This window comes from Drosophila willistoni, assembly GCF_018902025.1.
Source record: "Drosophila willistoni isolate 14030-0811.24 chromosome 2R unlocalized genomic scaffold, UCI_dwil_1.1 Seg200, whole genome shotgun sequence".
Taxonomy (NCBI): Eukaryota; Metazoa; Arthropoda; class Insecta; order Diptera; family Drosophilidae; genus Drosophila; species Drosophila willistoni.
The window spans coordinates 798492-818863 of record NW_025814051.1 but is presented as its reverse complement, the minus strand read 5'-3'; the positions used below and the strand labels follow the sequence as shown (position 1 = coordinate 818863).

Genomic DNA, 20372 nt, shown 5'->3' with positions numbered 1-20372 from the left:
GAATTCAAAAACCTGCTTTTCAGAAGAAACATGCCTAACAGTATCCAGTAACGAAATACCCTAAGGACGTTTGTCTATGGGAGGGATTCTTGATAGAAGGTTATATTTTTGGAAAAATGTTTGCTTATTGGTGGCATTTGCAAGGAAAGGCTTTACGCTTATTTGCTTTTTCAGGTGTATATATCGTCTTAACAGTTTCATATTTTTGGCAATTATAGTTTTCAAGTTATTTAGTATAATTATCATTTTTGAAAAATGTTTACACGGAATTACAAATATTAAAAAATTTTTAAAGAATCAAGCTCTAGTAACCAATGACTTAAAATTTATTTTCTTTATGTAGATATATAGTTATATTTATTGCTTAGTGGTATGATTTAAAACACTTTTATTAATAAAAATATTTTAAAATTTTGATATTCTTACCCCTGTTTTTTTAGTATTTAACATATGTACATCTAATTGAATGAAATCTGTATATTACCCATTAAACTTAAACATTTTTATTACATTAAAATCATTTTAGTGTAACAACACTTAGTCAATAAAATATGCTAGTTTTAATATTTAAAAAATCTTTATAAGTTCTATAAATTATTTTATTCCGTCTCTGGGTTAAATGTTAGTTAACATTACATAGTCTCTCTTTCTCTCTCTCTCGTGTACTGTTAGCAAATGGTGCAGTTGCCGGTGGGCGACTTAACATTTTTTGTGTATCTTCAGCTTCAGTCTTTCGATGGTGCTCACCGGCTGCGCGTGCTAAACCAGATACAAGATACACGATATATAGTAAAATTTCCTTTCGATTCTGGAGCCAAACTCCCCGTAAAGCTTCAGTCGGGCTAACATTTGCCTTCTAATAAACAAACAGTTAAACAAACACACATTTTTGTCGTCTTTGGCGTCTCGTCCATCGTTGTTCGAGTGTGTGACTGCTGGCTCCCATTTCTCCGGTGTGTGCCAGTCTTGGTGTGTGTGTGTTTGAGTGTGAGTTTGTGTGTTCAGTGTGTGTGCCAGTGAGTGTTGTTCGCCCTCATTGTGCTCTCGTGCAAATGAAAATTTCATTGAGCAGAAAGTCGCAGCTATAGAAAAGTGGAAAAATCCTAAAGTAGCAGCGGGCAAAAAAGAAAATAATTAAACAACACTTTAAGTGAAATTTCAATTTAAGAAAAATTCATCTAAATAAAGATCACAATCAGCGTTGGAAAATTGCCAAAAAAACAAACACTGAAAAACTGAAAAACTCAACAAAATATTTAAAAAGTAAATTTACCTTAACTACTACTACATTTTAGCATTAAGAACTAAAACTATTTTGAAAAAACTGAAATATTTTCTAGTTCTAAGTTCCTATATTTTGCATTTGTGGGTGGTTTCTATCCTCAAGTCTATTAAATGAACAAAACCTACAGGAAAATATAATCTATCTATTAAAGTTTTTATTATTATTATTTGGTTATCTCCACTTTCTTTGCTAACCGAGAACCGGAAAAATATTCTTCGTCTAGTTAAGTTGGCTTGTCCAGTCATTCGAGTCCAAGACCGAGTCCCAGTCTCAGTCCCCGTCCGACGTCAGCCGGTCAAGCATCCCACATTTAGCAGGAGACGAGCAAGAGCTGTGGATGTGGTAGCAAAAGCGTGCCTGCGGCCAGTCCCAGTCCCCTCTGAAACAAACTATCATGGCCCAGACATTGCGGCACACAGCTTATTCCTATACATAGATACATCTGTATGTGAGTGTGTGCGTGTTGAGTTGTGGAATTTTATGCAGTGGCTGCTCGTTTACGTTTTTATTTCATGCAGCTTTAAGTATTTACAACTTCATATATGAAACTTCTTTTTTTTTTTACTTTTTTTTCTGTTATTGGCTGGCTGGCTGGCTAACTGGCTGACTGGCTGACTGACTGGGTACGCATGCAGCCAAACGTAACGAAAAACGCAACTCAGCTTCACGCTTCCACTCTCACATCACATACAGAACTTTGCCAACGAGTCGAGCTTCAATTGCCATTTATATTATAGACCATAGTAAGGGGCAAGCGATTTACATACCCCACTATACATATACATATATATATGTAGGTATGCCAGATGATATATGTATGCAACTAGGAAGTGAGAGGTGGAACGAATAAAAGTTATATGCAATCGAATGGTAACACATTTAGAACTTGTCTACAAATTTATGGCCTAAATGCATCATTTTAACGACAAATCAATATATTACTTACTACATCTGCTCGGACAACATGCAACAACATTGAAGACTGAAAATTCGTTTTAACTCTTTAAAAATTTCATATTTTTTGTAACTTTTGACTTGCAAACAACTTGTATAATACATGTATACATATGTATATCTTTATCTGGCGTTTTCGTATACTCCAAAAGTAAAAAGTTGAAAACAATGTAAAGGCAAAAGTTTTATAAAACTTTTCTTGTATAACAACTTCATTTGAGAAGAGTCAATTAGTTATTCAAGGTTTACCCAAAAAAAAAAAAGTAGCATCTTTTGTTCTGAAATAGTAAATATTGATTTTTCAAGTAGTTGAAATGTTTACATAGAGATTTTTAAGAGATAGGATTTAAGTTCAAAAAGATTCTTTAAACTAAAGATCATTTAAATAAAAGTATACAAGAAAGTTTACAAAATAAAAATTGCACTGAAAGTTACAATAAATCTTCTAATCGATTTTTAGATCAGTCGATACTGCCCAAAATTAAAAATGGTTTAACGTTTCTTAGCAGCTTAGCAGCTCTGAGAATGATTAAATATATGACTCTAAAAGGAGTTGATAATAATCTGAAGACTTGATGCAACGCTTCAAGACTCAAATTGGACTTGAAAGTGATTAAAGAAGTTACTGCAACTCTTTAAGATAATATTTGGCTTTCAATTTCTCCAAACATAGGAGTCATATCTGTGATTAGAAATTGAGCTCATTTATGATTATTTTAACTAGATAGAGAAATCCAATAGAGATAGGGATGTATATGATCAAAAATTTTATAAAATTCCAAGTATTTTGTACTTGATTCATTACTATTTTTTTATAAAATACTCTAGTTTATTTGTTTTAACGTTTATAATGCAATATCAAAAAATTTTAAATAACAATTGATTACGACTAAATTTTGGCTGGGTAATAAGTATATACGATTTAGGCTCGAAAATATATATAATTGCTTTGATTGATTAATAATATTTTCTATTTATGTTACGTTTCATTATTTCAGTTTTTGTTTCTTTGAAATTAAAACTTCCTAAGATCAGACAAAATTATAATGGATACTTTAACGTTTACAGATCCCTAGCCAGAAACGTTCTAAAAACTCTTTTGTCTACCTATATTTATTAGATTTAAATATTTTCATTTTTAGTTTCGAAAAGCATTTAAACGAAACTTATACTTGTATCTATCTATCTATATTGACTTGCCTAGATTCCCCACACTAGATATATGGGTAAACCAGTCTTGGTCTTGGTGAGATTCTTAGCCTCTGATAAAAGTGATTCACTTTAATTGACTTTTTATCAAACGCAGACTCACTTTTTTTCGTGATTTTACTCCTATTTGTTTCTCTTTCTTGGTGCTAGATTTCCTTGTTATATTGGCCTGGCATTTTTTATTGGATGTCTTGTGTATGTCGATTTATGCATCTATATAAATGTACATATATGTATGTGTATATAGATAAGTCAGTATATTTTTTTTAAGTATGTCGACGGCTGCGTCGGTTATTTGATTTTCTTTTACGGTGTCTCTGCTGTTGCTGCTGCTGCTGCGTTTTGTAACCTGGTTTTATTTGCAGTCATAACATTTGTGTCTAATCACTGTGCAACAGCGACAGAGGGAAGAAAAAGAGATACAGATACAAGATACATTAAGTATTGGACACACGACGACAACAACAACAACAACAACAGTTTGATTCTGACATGTTTACATACATACAGATACATTTTGCTTTTGCTTTTGTCTTCTCTTAATCGATATGGTTACAGGGTGTTGCGGCTATTATAGATAGATATAGATACAACACATAAAATACATATACACAAAGATACATCTGCATGTATCTTAAAGTCATTACGCACGTTTTTACCGATACTCACGACTGACTTTGACCTCAACACGTTGTAAAAACGATTGAAAGATAAACCACAGATGGAACTTTGAAGGTCACACACAGAGCAACACCAGAGAAACTAACCAACATTCAACATCTAGGGAATAGATCGGACATTCAAAAAAAACCAAACCAAAATTGTACCAAAAGTCCGACAAGAGTAAAACAAATAAAATGAACTTGAAACCTAAACAAATGCTGTTTAAATTGACCAAATGTCGTCATAAATTTTCGTGTTAAAACCTAAACATCCCGTGTATCTTGGCAGATGGAAAATAAACAAAAAACAAAAAGAGAACCTCCCAACCACCATCCGCCTAGCCCTCTCCTCCCCCCACCCACTCATTTCAACCCGAAACACAAATCTCATTTGGCAAACGTAACGTCTGAAAGTGCCTGGCGATTTCGTCAAAAAGATTAATAAGCCATTTTTTTTTTTTTGCTTTGTTTCTGTTGGCTTCTCGACGTGTTTGGCATGAATTTTGGGCAATTATAGCTTCTTATATGTATATATGTATCTGTATCTGTATCTGGTTCTCTTGAGCTTCTATCTGTCTGTCTCTATCTAAGCGGAAATGTAAGACATGCTCAGCGTGATTGCAAAGAAAAGAAAGAAAAAGTAACGGCAGCTTCAAGAAAATGTATAGCACAAAATAAAAAAACGAAACCAAATGAAACAAAGGCCAAATTATATTGTATATGGCATGCAACCTGATCGGAATATATTTTTTGACTTCTTTCAGGGAGTGTTTTTTTAAAGGCCATTTTAAACACTTAATATTTATGGATTATTATTAATTCATTTGAATGATTTATTATATGAAATGAATTGGACAAATTCGTTTCTTTTTGGTACAACACACAAATCATTTTTAAGCAAATAGAGCGAGGAAATTTATTTAGAGAGAATTTTAACCAATTTATTCGGGGAACTACCTTCATTCAATCTTTTTCAATCTCAGCTATTTGAGGATCAGTAAAACCTCGTCTATGCACTATGTCTAATATCGCGGGGCCTGTAGTACTTCAAAAACCTATTGAAGTGCTATTTGAAAATTTTTTAGAATTTCTAAACATAATTTTTAGGTTTATGTGGTTAATGTTGTTAAATACTTGCTTCACTAAGTATTTAAAAAAAAAATTATTTGAAGGGTTTGTCTTAATATTTTCCTCTTAGATATTTATTTTATTCCTGGAATGAAACTTTTAATCTGTGCGAGTTCTGGAATATGTACATATATAATATTGATCAAGAAATCTTCCGTTAGTCAAAGGATAAAGAGACCTTATTCTTTGTTCCTTTTTCAGCATGTGTAATGTTTAGCCCACAATAAACTGAAGGAAAGGCGCAACTAACTTAAAGAAAATGATTTAGGAAAAATATTTGTATGTACATTTTAAGCCCTTTTTTTTGTTACTTATAAAATTCAATATACACAAAATATAAAATTTTATATTTATAGTTCTCTACAATATTTAAAATTTTATCTTTCTTACACACAAGCTGAAAAACAATTCCAGAAAGTATCCGTTTTTAGTATACAAATAACTTTAGATTTTATACATACATTTTTTAGAATATGTATTGAGAAGAATTAATGATTGATTGAAATTTTCTTATGCCTAAAGTATTTTTATCTCAGCTGATAATGTCAGTCAATTGTCATTCAAAAAGGACCATTATTTGGTAAATAAATTTTGACCCTAATCTCCTTTTGTCAGGGACACCCTAATGTATATGTACGTCTGTATATTCAACCTCAACCTAAATGAACATTTTTACTTTATTCCCCGTCTTTAGTTAACGATGTCGATTGTTTATTAAAGAGCAGATGGATTTCCTTTGAAAGAATTTACTTTGCCATAAATTATTATGGCGATATTAATGCCCTTTTACTCATCATTCAGAGTGTAAATATTTTATTTTGCCATAGCAAAAGTAGCTGGAAATTTGCATAAAGTTTTTCCAAAATTCCCCCTTTGTGTGTTTGAATACGATACAGCTATGAAAATGCATTTCATCATAAAATTCCTCAGAACATCGTTCATAAACACATTTTATATTTTTTTGCCACAATCAACAAAAGCTATTCAATAAGTAATAAAACAAAAAAAAATCAAGCAAAACCTCCAAAACCAATTGCCAAGTTCTCCAATTCCCAGTTAAGCAAACATTAAACGATTCCTCTCTCTCTTTCTCTCTTCCCCTCTCCAAATTCTTGGCAATGAGTCAGTGCCATGAAGAATAAACAACGCAAAGGTAAAACAAAAAGCAGAAAAAAAAAATCTGAACTTAATTTGCCTTATTGTTTATTAATTTGACTCTGCCGTCCCTACATGGCTTTTTATTTAATAATAATTTCGCAAAATGAGGTTACCTTATGGATAAATAATTACAAGTGATCACAAAAAAAAAAGAAACACCTACGAGATACACGCTTCTTTTTTCCTCAATTTAGGTTTTTTTTTTGTTGGCCATTAGGACAAGTAGGCATAACCGGAGCCACAAGCACAACCATAGCCATCACGTTAGGGTTGTTGACCCTTAAATGTGGAGAGCCAAAAAGATGGCTATCTCTGGCATATTCAAAAAAGACAAAAAAAAAATACTTTGCTTACTGGGCAATTGGCCCAAAGCAGACCAAAAAAAAAATGAATTGTCATGGAAAATTTGTGTTATAACTTCAGGAAGATAAATATGTATTTAGTTGATCCAAAAAGTTTATCCTATGACTCTTACCTCAAACTAATGTTGACTTTAGCCATTTTTGCAGTTAAGGCGGCCCACTTGACATCGTTTTTCCTTTGCTTTTTCTTTTCTTTAAACTTTTCGTATTTGTTGGCTAATTTATTGTTTACGCAATGTTTTTGTCGTTTTAAGAATTGCGTCATAATGACGTTAGAGGAGTGGAAAAGTATTGCAGGAGTAAAAATGAGGCTTGGGGTGAAAATAAATATATATACAGATATTCCATTAAGGTGTGAGACTTCTCGGATTTGAGTGAAAAGCACAAGTGGCCAAGAATTTGTTTATTTATAAATAAAATAATTTTGTCATTCATCTTCACAAATTGACCGATATTAAGGAGAATGAATTGTGTATATACGAATTGTTTTGCAAGAGAAATATATAAATAGCTTCAAATGGAATAGAAACATTTTGTTGTGTAAGGCCAAGAAATGAACAAGATTCCATAGCTTAAATATAACTCATAGATTTCTTAATATACAAAAACATATCTAACATATGTTTTAAATTCTCTATGCATATTTTGCCGATTGGCATAGGTCATAGATAGATTCAATTGGAACTTAGTGTGTCCCAGATTTATAAGAAGATTGATGATTTTTATTGGTTATTTTTCGTTTCCCGGGTTTTTCGTTTTATCAATATTTTACCACTCTCTCTCTCTCTCTCTGTTTGTCTCTTTCTCAATTTCTTTCTTTTTCTCTTATCTGAAACGAAAGCCACCTTAATTTGTTCCAACGACAGAACGCACTATGACTAAAGTTTCTGTCATTTCATTGAACTCTAACCTAGAGGCGACAGATGAACTTGGTCGTAAAGTGACTGTTGACTGACTCCCTGTGTTCTCCGATTGTTCTAGCTATAAAACTGTAGTTATAAACACATACATAAAAACATCTTTATACAGATTTATGTTTATGTATGTATATATAATACATACATATATTGATAGAGGGCAACCATTGTGTCAATGCACGCAGCTCGTTGCATCTTTTGTCTTTCAAGTTGTGACTCTGAGTGTGTGTGTTTGTCTGTGTTTACATGAAGCTCCAATCGTGGTCGACTGAGGAGTCTACACAGAGAGAAATACACAAGACTGAAAAGAGATTTCAAACAGTTTACCAGAGATTACTGGAATGGGAAGTCCTTTTGTTGAAAGAAGATATGAAGAAGAAGATTGACATTATTGACTGTCTTAACGGACATCTCATTTGTGGGCAGAATTTCGCTTGACCAATTTCGGAACAATTCTAAATCTCACATGAAGTCACAACATCTTTTAAGAAGGCTGCAGTTGTCTTTCCTAGGGAGTTTTTCCTATATGAAAACGACAATCTTGACACAGTTTGGAATTATTTACCCAGCACCTAATACAGCAAGAAAAGAGGTTGCTTTAAAAGGAGTGCTTCAACTATCTCGTATTGCACATCTTGTATCCCAAAAAATATTAAATTAACGCTAAGATGGCATAAAATAAAGACATCCTAACGACTCACCAAACTTGCATCCTTGAATCTTAAAATATTTCATAATTGAGACTTGTGTTGATGTAATTACTATGTAATTTGTAATTTCAACATTATTTAGTCATTTATAATAAAAAGCTTAAAAAACTTTCCTAAGAAACTATGTTTTGTTTCATATCTCTTTAGTTTGGAATAACACTTACTCAGAATAATAGGTATACATTTTATCAACAAACCCTAAACCTAAAACCTTATGATATTACTAAACATTATAAATACAAAATAAAAGAGTCCAAACTTACGTGAAATGTGCCTAAAATCCTTTAAAGACTAACCTGGTCACCTGACGATCTAGATGAATCAATTAGTACAACTACCCACTGGACCCTTTACCCTTATATGTATCTGAGCTCATACGACGATCTTGTGGCAAAGATTAAAATATGTTACGAAAATTCACAAAGAAACCCTTTTGTTTATTTTTTAACGGCCTCTAGCCATTAATCAAAGGATTTCATATATGTACTACTGATTGGTGTTTTCTATCATATCAAATCTTGATTTTCAAAGAATCCTTTGTGCTATTTAAGATACTTAGTATAAAATTCTGCAAGAATCTTTTAATAAAGTAAATAGGTTAATACTAAAAAATTTGACTATTCAAAGTAATCAACATTTACTCAAACTCTTTTAAACATTTTACTTAAAACTGTGCAGACAAAAGGTGTTTTTGCCCTTTTAAATACTTTCATGATGTCTATACTCAATCTCTATTATGGGAAAAGAAATAGCATTCTACAACAGATTTTAAGATATTTCCTCTCAGTGTATATACTGCCATACTGCAGCATATGGACATAGACATACGATAGACATATACCATAAACGTCTATATATGAGTGCTTTAATAGCACACACAAACACAACCTCGGCATAGAAATTACGGCTCTCTGGTATCCCATTCAATGCCAGTGCCACAGCGACCACCGATATTTGTAACGCAACACACATTAATAAATAAATAAACAAGAACAATCATAAAGGGAATGGTGGGCGTGCCTGACGGAGGAGGGGGAGGGGGAAGCGGACCATTCAATTGTATATAGTTCGCGCAACGCGTGCATTTTGCGTGAACTTCTGATGAACACGAAGAACAATGGAAAAACCGCCCGCACAAATTTCTATTGCATGATTTATCAGTTTTGTTTGTTATTTATAGATTTTTCATACCCTAGAAACTGGCACTTAGAAAGAAGCAAAGGGAATGTCAAAATCATTTACAAGATTATTTGAGATGATTATTATAATATTTTTATCTTTTAGTATGTTATTTTAACCAGATCAAGCTATATCAAATTATCAATGGGAGTTATTGTTATAGTTATAGTTAATTTTATGATACTCTAGGGTATCTCAAGGTCTGCACTCCATTACTTATATTTTTCCATGATGATTGGCCTTTTTGTTTTTGTTTCGTTTGCTGCTCTGAATGCAATTCCCTCTGTTTCTTTCTCATACCTTTGACTTTGATAGTGTTTACATTTATCGATTGATTTGACATTTGAGCTGAAAGTCTTTGATAAGACTCTCGCATACATACACACACGCACACACCTATAAACGTGTGTGCCCCCCGATAGGGTGTGGAGGAGAGAGTAAACATCTGTGAGTGATTTCCCCATCTGGCATTGACTACCAAACATGAATTACATCAAAGTTAAAGCTTTAAGATAGTTTTCCTAAGAATTTTCTTCAACAATTTCCGTTTGTAAAGAATTTAAAAATTGTTTAACAAACAATAACATAAATTTAACACAATCAGAGAAATAGATTTATTAATTCATTTAAACAAATATCTTATTATCTAATCTAAAATCCAACCTTGGTATTATGTAATTGAATTTTCCACAATTGAATTTAGAATTGAAAAAGACAAGGTTTGAAGTCTTTTAGTAAAAATATTTAATTAACAATCATTTTTTAGTGGTTCTTTGGTTTTAAGAAGAAGATTGCCATAACTTATGAACAAATAGAAGCCTTTGTATAGATTTTAAAATATTTATTCATAAACCTAAAGAGTACCAATAGAAATGTTTTAAGAAACAATAGTTTTTTTTTTTATTTATTTTTAATTTATTATAAGCTGCAATTAAAACGTGTTTTGTGTCTATTAATCTGACAGTTTATCTATAACTGCCAATTGGTCTATTGTATCTATTTATTAGCCAATGATTTTGATTAATCGATTTCACTTTGTTAATTCTAGCAGAATACGCTTAAATTAATTGGCATATGAAATAAAAACAAATCTGTAGAACAAAAAAAAAAAAAAGAACTATAAAGAAACATCGCAAAAGAAAATCTGCTATAGGCATTTTGATAGTCTAAACAAAATCACAGATCAAATGACTGGCACGTGTTTGCCTTTATTATATTATTTGGACGTTCAAGTCATATCAATCAAATCACATCTAATCGAAGAGTGTGAAAAAATCTATATATTTATATAAGAGCTCAATATATTTGCAATTTGTTTTAGTTGATTGACTCTCTTGATGAAGAAAATATATACATACATTTTTTTATGTATACATTTTTTATAGTCTGAGCTCAGCGTCAGCTGGTTGGGTTATCAACGTTCGTTGCGTTTTATTTTTTACGTTGTTCGACTTATTTAAATGAGGCTCAAATAATAATAAATAATAATTTATTGTAAGTACAGTTCGATGAGTTTGTCTGGGCTGATAAGCCCGATGATGAATAATGGTTAACTAACAAACAATATGGCGGAACTAAGAGTCAAAATCGGATTTTCACTTGCCTCATAACCTTTCATAACTAACTAGAAAATGAAAAAAAAAACTAAAAATCCAAAAAAAAACAAAAAGAGCTAACAGAAATTTGCATAAGCAAACCAAGTTTTTTGTTAGGCCTACTTTTTTTTCATCTTCTGTGACTATTTCTAGGTCTTTTTAGCATAAAAGCGTCACATTTCACTTTTTTTTTCTTCTCTTTCTCTCTCCGTCTCACTCTTTCTCAAAAATAAAATAAAAATGCCGACTATGTGAAAATTTGAGCTTGAATGGTTTTTGGAAAAAAAAGAAATATATAAAAAATAAAACGTAGATAAATTTGACTCCAACTGCGATTTACTTTTGTGCCACTTTTCTCTATATGGTCTTAGAGATGGCAGTGTAAATTGATCTATGAAGTTTTCCACGAATATAAGAGACATAACATGTGAGTCAACAATATACATATATGATCCCTTATCTTTTTTAAAAATATTCAAATGTATATTTTTTAACCTGTATATAAAGAAGTATGTAGTAAAGGTGCATTTGATGAAAGGGTTCAATTACTCACTTTTTAATGATTGAAGTTGATTTGCTCATTCACTTGTTGGTAACTCAATTGCCCACTAACTCACACATTTCTTCACTGACTTCTTCAGTTCCTTGCTGTTCAGAAAACTCACCTATTTATTTGTTAAGTTGTTTAATGACTCACTTGTTCAGTTGTTCAATGTATCTCTTGTTTTTTAAAGTTGTTGATCAGTTCTCAGTTCTGTTGTTAAGAATGTTTTAACATTGGTCAAACGTTTGCAAAGAATCGAAGAATCTTCCGCTATATATAATATAAAGGGTGTTTTATTTAGAGGTATAAACCTTTCAATAGGGATGACTATGACAAGTAACAAGTAGTGAAAATTGCTTCGAGCTGTGATCGCCAAGGTATGATTACCTTCGACACCATTTTTAGCATCTCTTAGCCTTTCGTCGGACCATAATGTGGAATATTTTACGAAAAGATCTTGGTATACATACATCGATAAGATCCAAGAAGTGGAATTATATATATGATAATATCAGCGGTCTTCTACAAACTATTTTTAAAGAGGTCTATAATTTTGGCAAAAAGAACAGCCATTGAATATTCTATACTTTACGAAAAAATGCATTTTATATGCTAGTTATATAGTTCAGCTTGCATTTACATGCCGCTCAGTCTTAAAACTTTTATAAAAAACTATTAAAAAATACCTTTTAACTCTTAATTTACATTTTCCATAGAATATTGTTAATTAAAATATAAAAAAAAAAGAAATTAATTAATAACATGTTCTTTTCTATCCCATCTCCTGATAAGAACTACAAAGGAAACATATTCAAAAAAGGTTATCAGCAAATAATATAGCAAACGAGGAAATAGTGAATAAGTACGCAAGTGAGTGAGCAGCTAATCAAATGAGTTAACAAACGTGTACGTTTTCTGATCACTTTTGATCAATTTTGAACACATTCATTAAAGAACACACCACATCAATCCGATATCTAACTGAGTATGACGTCCCGGCTTATCACGCTGTCATCTCTAGATCTAACTCCAACTGAGAATTCATTAACTTATTTTTTAGGATTTCCTAACCTTTTTTTTTTTTTTTTGTTTTGTCGACATCATTCTTTCTTTCTTTTTTATGTTTCTTTCATTCACTCAATTTCGATTTATGTAAATTTAATTCGGTTTTTGTTCTTGGTTTTAAAATTTTAGATTTCGTTCGGTCACAGAAAATGAAACCGCAGTCTGCAGCCATTAGCCCAAATTTTAGAACAACAAATATCTATAAAAAATTCACATTAAAACGCCGCAGAAAATGTATAAATGATGGGAAAAATCCGTAGGCATCATTTTGTTGAAAAGTTCCGGAGTGAAGTGGAGTGGTGTGGAATGGAATCAATTCGAAGGTGGGGCTGGGCAATTTGGCAGACATTCAAAAATCACTTGAAATTTTATGGATATTTAGTTGAGACCATTTAGGTAAAGTGTTTTATGACAAAGGTCGCTTGGTCATACCATATTAGAAAAGTAAATCGATGTATAAGACGTATAATTAAGCGGGAATATAATTACCTTGAAATTAGCATGAACTTTCTGCATTTGGTTCAGGGAAACGTATATTTTGTTTTACCTATTCATCTTTCGTCATCAAATCGGCGCCTAGCCATAAGTTTTTTTTTTTTGGCCAAATTCGGGAAATTGATACAAATCAAAGGCAAAACACAGACAGTGAGATAGAACGACAATTGCGACACATTTGATTTGCATATTGAACCATAAATGGCAGCAAATGGAAGTTTTATTTCAAAATCAAATAAATACCAATTAGATTGGTAGCTGTTGGAGAGGTTTGTTTGTTTATTTTACTTTTTGTATTTGAAATTTTGATTGGAAGCTGCTTTAAGAAATTAAATTGAATTAATATTTATGGCTCATTAAATTTACATTCAGTTTAATTGTACATTATTGGCCTCAAACTCATTGAACATTAAAAAATGAAGGTTGAGTTCTTGTTTAAATGAGTTTATTGATACCATTTCATGTGATTGATTCGACTTCTTCAATGGCAAACCAAAAAAAAAAAAACAGAAACTGTTGTGATATGGTAAAAAGTTTACATCATTCAAAAACAGGAAGCAAATTGCAGCGAAAAAAAAAACTATTCGTAAAATCTTTGGAAATGCATTGGTTTTCAAAATGTTTTCTGAAACGAATTTTAATTAGTTAGCAATTTTGACAAAAGGAGTAAACAGGAAATAAAAAAGATGTTTAAAGTTTTTCGAGTATTTTTGCAGTTTTCAAGATATGAAAAGGCTAAGCCTCGACACTGCTTTCGTTTTGATTTTGTAGTATTTGATTATGAATATATCCGACTACACAGTACCGGATTAAGCCAGCGCCGGGACTGAAGGGATCAAAAAACTAAAAATATTAGCTTTCGTCGTCATAGTGGAAACAAGAAATCACTTTCCAATATGAAAGTAAGAACATGAATGACAATCAGTCATAAACGATACGCAAAGATAACGTTCTTTCTTTTAGAATTTTTAACATACATATTTGGTTAATCCGCCTTTTTTTTAGATTATATATTCGTCAATTTCTAACTGATTTCAAAAATTTATATCTCTATATTTTAAAATCACATCAAACACTTATATATATTTAAGAAAATTAATTTTGATACGATTTTTGATAAAAATATAATGTATACATCGGAATTTTTTGCAAACATTGCCAAAAATAAATTTTGTTTTTGAGCTTTTAATGCAGATTGAAAGAGATTATTCCAACTTGAAAATAAAGGAATTAATTTTTGAAATACCCAAATAATGAACTAAGTTAGAGCCTTAAAAAATTAAGATTCAATAAAATATTTTGCTATTTATTGACATTTTTGACTTGCTTAAAAAGATAACTTGATTATTAGGGTGAACTACATTTCAATTTAAAATTAAACTAAAAACGTCAAAATGAAATATCACAAATATCACAAAGTTAAAAGTTCTATGGAATTGTTAAAATTAATTAACATGGATGAGACAGTATAAACTTACCATTGATAGCTCTTTTAGTCCGGAAAATGTTCTATTTATATAATTGTAGTCAATTCTATATTTAATTTTGCCAACAAAATACAAATACTCCCACGTATCAATTTAAATTTGACATTTTCATTGGCATTATCCAAAAATAAAATTGCGTGAATGTACTCATACACATACACAAAGATTTTTTTCAATTTGGCAAACTTTATAAATATTTTATAAAATATATATATTTGCAATTTTTTATTTTCCCTTTCTCTCACATTTTCGAATTGATTTTTCTCTCTCAAAAATAGAAGAATTCATTAACATATGTCGATTTACCTCAAAAAGAAATATTAAATAAAAAACAAAAAATAAGGAAAATGTCAATGGCAACGAGAAGGCCATGGTGCCAGGAGGTACTAGGATAACCCCTAAACACCTGAACCGAAAGGTGAACACACAACATATGTATGTATGTATATGTTTATACCCACCTACATATATGTATGTACATATGTTGAACCTATTTTTGTGTATCCTTGCGCTACTTTTTTGTCCCCCTTTTTCCACATAATATTTGAACCTTGAAATAGCAATTTGCCGACCCAGAAACAAAAGTTAACCAAATTGTTTTCTCTTTTAGATGAAATTGAATTGCCATCAGTCTAAATATTGAAATAGTTGAAACATGTGAAATTTCCGCCTTTCCCCTGCCCCTCAGAACAAACTTTTCTATTAGACAAAAGAACAAACAATAACAATGAGTGTTATGTAGTATTACTTCAAACGATTCCCACATATATCTGTGGGCACTTGTAAATATTGTCTTTCTTGTGCGAAATCTGATATGAGATTTACTCAAGAGTCATAAGCAATTATGTGAAACTGACGTTTAACTTGTCACTCACTCGCCTGTCGGCCAGAAGGAACCTGAGATTCGCTTTGGCTCGTTCCCCGTAATATGAGAATTCCCCCGTTAAGGGAGTTTCTCCACTCAGATGGGCTCTGTGGCGGCCGGAAATTGTTCTAAATGAAGTTAATTGTGTGGATCCGTTGGCCTAGAACACACAAATGTGAGAAGTTAAGGCATGTTGATGGTTTGGTGACATGATATACATACGTAAAAAATTACCGAAATATGCATAAATATTCTCTACAGAGTAAGTGGGTGAATTGAAGTGCTCAAATATCTTTTAAAAGCCAAAATTGCTTATGAAATTAAAGGTTAAGTGAGTTTAATCAGCAAATTTCATAGATTTATAAACAAAATTAGCCTTTACCTTTACTTTTATTAGAGTTATACAAACCGTATGTAAATTCTTGTAAATATGTTGTCATAATTCATAATTCCTTCCTTTTTCAACCTAAAAAAAAACCTAATTGAAATTTAAATTAAATATGATCACTAGCAAAAATGGGATATTCTAAATATCATGCCTTAAATTTCACCTATTTAAAACGCCTCAATAAAGTGGCAGATCTAACTCACAATTTTGGTGAACAATTTGAATGTAAATATTCGACATTTGAATCGGGAAATCGGGTACTTCGAACCAAGATATGATCTTGAAAATCGAAATTTGATCAGTTATAGAATAAAAATTTCTGTTTCCCGCATTTTCTTCCCAAAAAATAAATAAACTGTAGATAAAGTTTAACTATAAATAGGTCATAACCAAGCATAGGTATAACACATTTAATTACTCCTATATAAAAGTTGTTGTTCGTTTAGGTTAAAGGGTATTAGCAAAGTCGTATGCTCTGTGTTTTTCCACATACATGTTTTGAATGGCAACACCCACAAGAGTTTTCCCATCATGAAGCAAAAGCAAACGGTAATTGTGAGATTTCTAATAAATTATGTTGACTACTAGGAAAACTTTTATCTTAGGAATTTCTACATATTTTCCCAAAGTAAAACCCATTTGACCGATGACTTTGTTATTTTCCCTTATGTGGGTAGATTTCAAATCAGTTTAGAGAGGAAAAAAGAGAGAGGGTTAGGAAAAGAAGCAATGAAAAGCAAAAACAAAATAAATTATACCCTTATTATTATTATTATTACATACTACCTAGCTGGTTGCCTGCCTGTCTTACCACACTCAACTAATGCAACTTTGCATAAATATGATGTTGCAAGTAACAGCAGCAGGCACATGAAGCACATGAAACATGTTGCATGTGTGCGCCAAAATAAAATGATAGGTAACTGCGAAAAACTGTAACAACTGTCGACAACTGACTCGAAAGACCCCACACCTCCTCCTCCTTCTTCTTCTTCTTCTGTGCAACGTTGTGGAAATTTCCGGGTTCGAGGAAATATTTTGTACATAAGGGTTTTAGGAGTGCCAAGGGGCATTTATTTTCATTTTACCTAAAAAAAAACACGTAAATTGATAAAATGTGTGTGTACACATTAAGCTTTAGCTTCATGCAATTTTCAACTCCAAATTAGTTCACTTCATGTCCATCCATTACAAATCAATTAAGTTTGCCCGGAATTGCCCATTCCCCCTCCAGCCAGATGATGGCAGGCAGAGTGAGTGAGTGGATGGACTCACTTGCTGTCCAATATGTGCGATCGCATGTCAAATTGTAAATTAAAATTGACATTTACCCAACATGGCAGCAGAAAAATGGCAGCAAATGTGAAACAGGCAGACATTAGCCAGTCAACGGGCAATAAATATTTAAAGGGATGTACAATTTAAAAAAAAAATGTAAGAAATCCTACCCAAAAAAACACTAACCATCTTTGTTATCAAGCCAACTTGATGAAATGGGGAAGAATGAGAGATATGAATAGATAGAGAGAGAGGAGCAAAAAATCATTACTTTCAAGAAAGCTTCAAAATTATTTATTATTCCTTCTTCGACTTTATGAACATACCCTTAGACATTTTTCAAAAATTTTTCATTTTTACCCCAGTTTGTTTGATGATCCCTAAGAACATTTAGACATCTTTCACAAACTTTTTTAAAATATAGTCAATATTCATAGAAAAAAATTGTGTTATTAGCTTTTAGTAAGTAAATGCTTTAGCTTTACTCCATCTTAAAGAACAATTTGTTTTTTTAAACCTCAGATTTAGTTTAGACTAAATCGTATATTTGACACATTTTGACAGTTTCTTCATTATTATAATTCATTTTACTATCCCTAACGCTAAAGGTTTTATCACACTATAAATACACGATTTAGATTTTGTTTTATTACGCATTTTTATTGAAATATTCTGAAATTTCTTTCAAATTTATTTTTTTGAGATAATTTAATATTAAAACGTATCCCAAAGTTGGCAAGAACAAAAATTTCTTAACTCAAATCGATTTTTTTGGTTAGGTTTTCGTGTTATTTTTATCAAATTGATAAAAACAAAATGTCAAAATTGTGTTAATCATATTATCGGGGTTTTTTCGCTTTGTCATCGAACTTACGCTACAAAATTTGGTGTATAGTTCTGATTAAGATAATTTATTTTAAAGAAAATGTCTCTTAATTGATCAAATTTTAAGCTTGTTTTTCTATTTGAATGGCCTGTATTGTTACTGCTTACATATATATATATCAATAACTGCCAAAATGTTTTTTTTGGCCCCGGCCAAAAGTCAAAATAAAATGTCATGAATCCGAACAGAGGCAAAGAGAAAGCATTCATTACACATTAATTTAATTAACTGTGAAATGTTTGTGTGTGTATGTAGGGGAGGGGATTGTGTGGGTGTTTGGGAGTGGGTGGGTGAGTATATGCGGGTGTATGGAGTGTGTGTTTATAGCCAGATACAGATAGGACAAAGCCAAACAATCTGACATGTGAGCAATTATTCCTATTTACTTGTTTGCATGTGGAAATTCCTGTAAGTTATATCTACATATACATTTATATAGACGGAAACGTGTATAGTGTGTTCATGATGAATCATGGAATCATGAAACTTCTCTGCTCGGAATGAAGTTTGTGTGCCCGCAGTGTGAGTGAGTCATTTGTAAGAGATGCCTTTGGGCCAGAAATAAGAATTAACTAACTGACAGCTGCAGCTGATGATGACGCAGAAGTGAAAAGTTCAACTTTCTCCACCCCCTTCCCAATACAATTATTTAATATTAACTTTAATTCAATTATGGCAAAACACAAAAACAATTCACTTACAATTCTTGTGCCCCCCCGGGACACAATCTTCAATTACAGGCATAACCAATTAATTGTACAAAAACTCAACCAAAATGCAGTGCGGTCTGGAACAAATGAACGATTGTGAGCGATCACCAAATCGAACAAATTTACGGGTCAACTTCAATGAAAAGGGAGCCGAGGTCAAAGAGCGTAGGGAGAAGTTCTTGACTGCCAAATATGGTTCACATCAAATGAGTTTAATACGCAAACGTTTGGCCGTCGAAATGTGGCTATATGATGAGCTCCAGAAACTATTCGATCCACCGGTATGAATGTGTACTTAGTTACAATTAATTGAAATCGATTAAACATTAATTTCTACCATTCACAGAGCGAAGCCATTGATGTGGATATTGATGAAATATTGGACATGGATACAGATGATATAAGAAGATCTCATCTTATTGTAAGTAATTAAAATTTAGACGCAATGGGCAGAGTTTGCCGTTTCTTAATTCTAGTTAATGTTTTAGCATCTAGTTCATCTAAGTTCATTCCATAATGGAACGGAATTTTTGGTTAATAAAGTTTTTAGCCTATGAGGATTCCGATTTTTTTTAATGCTCGAATTTCCTTTCGCTTATAAAGGAATTAAAAAATCATAACTGCAATTCTGAAACCAAAAAGGAAAGACTTTAAGATTTTCGACATCAGAATTGATTTCTTTTATTAGCACTTATTGTTATTATTATTATACATAGATTGTCCAAAGGCAGTGCTGGACATTCATGAACCAAAATACAGTCTAAACCAAATAGGGGAACAAAAACTAAATTCCAAAAAAATTTTTGTTCAACTTTGCAAAATTTAAACAGACATTTTGAAAATTATATTTCTTTATAATGCATGTCTTTATTTTGAAGTAACTACAAATAATTTCCTTCAATCAATTTCGATTAAACAGGGATGTAATTTTTGAAATTCGAATTTTAATAACATTTTTTAAAAACAGATCTAAAATAAAACTTAAAGTTTTGAAATTAAAAAATTTTACATTCTATGCCAATTAAAAAAAACTATAAAAAGTTATCAATTTAAGAATTACAAATGTCCTTAATACATGTTACAATTTTAAATCTAACACAATAAATGTTTTTATGTTTTATTTCTTTTGCAGAGATTACTTTCAGTCTGTAAACGCCCGCAATCGGACATATCGAAATTCATAAGTGATCTCTTGGATCGCGCAAAAACGTTGTAAATCTATAGAAGATGGTTCTACAAGTTCTACAAAAACAGAATTAAATCATAAATCATTGAAACTACCCATATGCTTATTATATAACAGCAACAAAAAATAATTATTTTTAAGTTAAATCGCTTGTAAAATCCAAAACAAACAAAAAATTACACAAAGAAACAAAATTAATCATTTGTAAAATTTTCGATGCGAAAATTATGAGTTTTTTTTTTGTTTAGTTGATAATATAATACAAATGTGACTTTTGCTTGTTTTTTGCTACTAACTCAAGAGTTTTAT

The 20372-nt window shown here is 31.4% G+C and overlaps 1 protein-coding gene across 1 annotated transcript; it reads left to right on the top strand.

Moving 5' to 3' along the window:
* Positions 1–1248: 1248 nt before the first annotated feature.
* On the top strand, positions 1249–20248 carry LOC6641755 (protein phosphatase 1 regulatory subunit 14B). Its single transcript, XM_002064624.4, has 4 exons — positions 1249–1263; positions 18908–19158; positions 19224–19298; positions 20010–20248. The coding sequence occupies exons 2-4, from the start codon at positions 18943–18945 to the stop codon at positions 20091–20093; spliced, it is 375 nt and encodes a 124-aa protein (XP_002064660.1). The 5' UTR covers positions 1249–1263; positions 18908–18942; the 3' UTR covers positions 20094–20248.
* Positions 20249–20372: the final 124 nt, after the last annotated feature.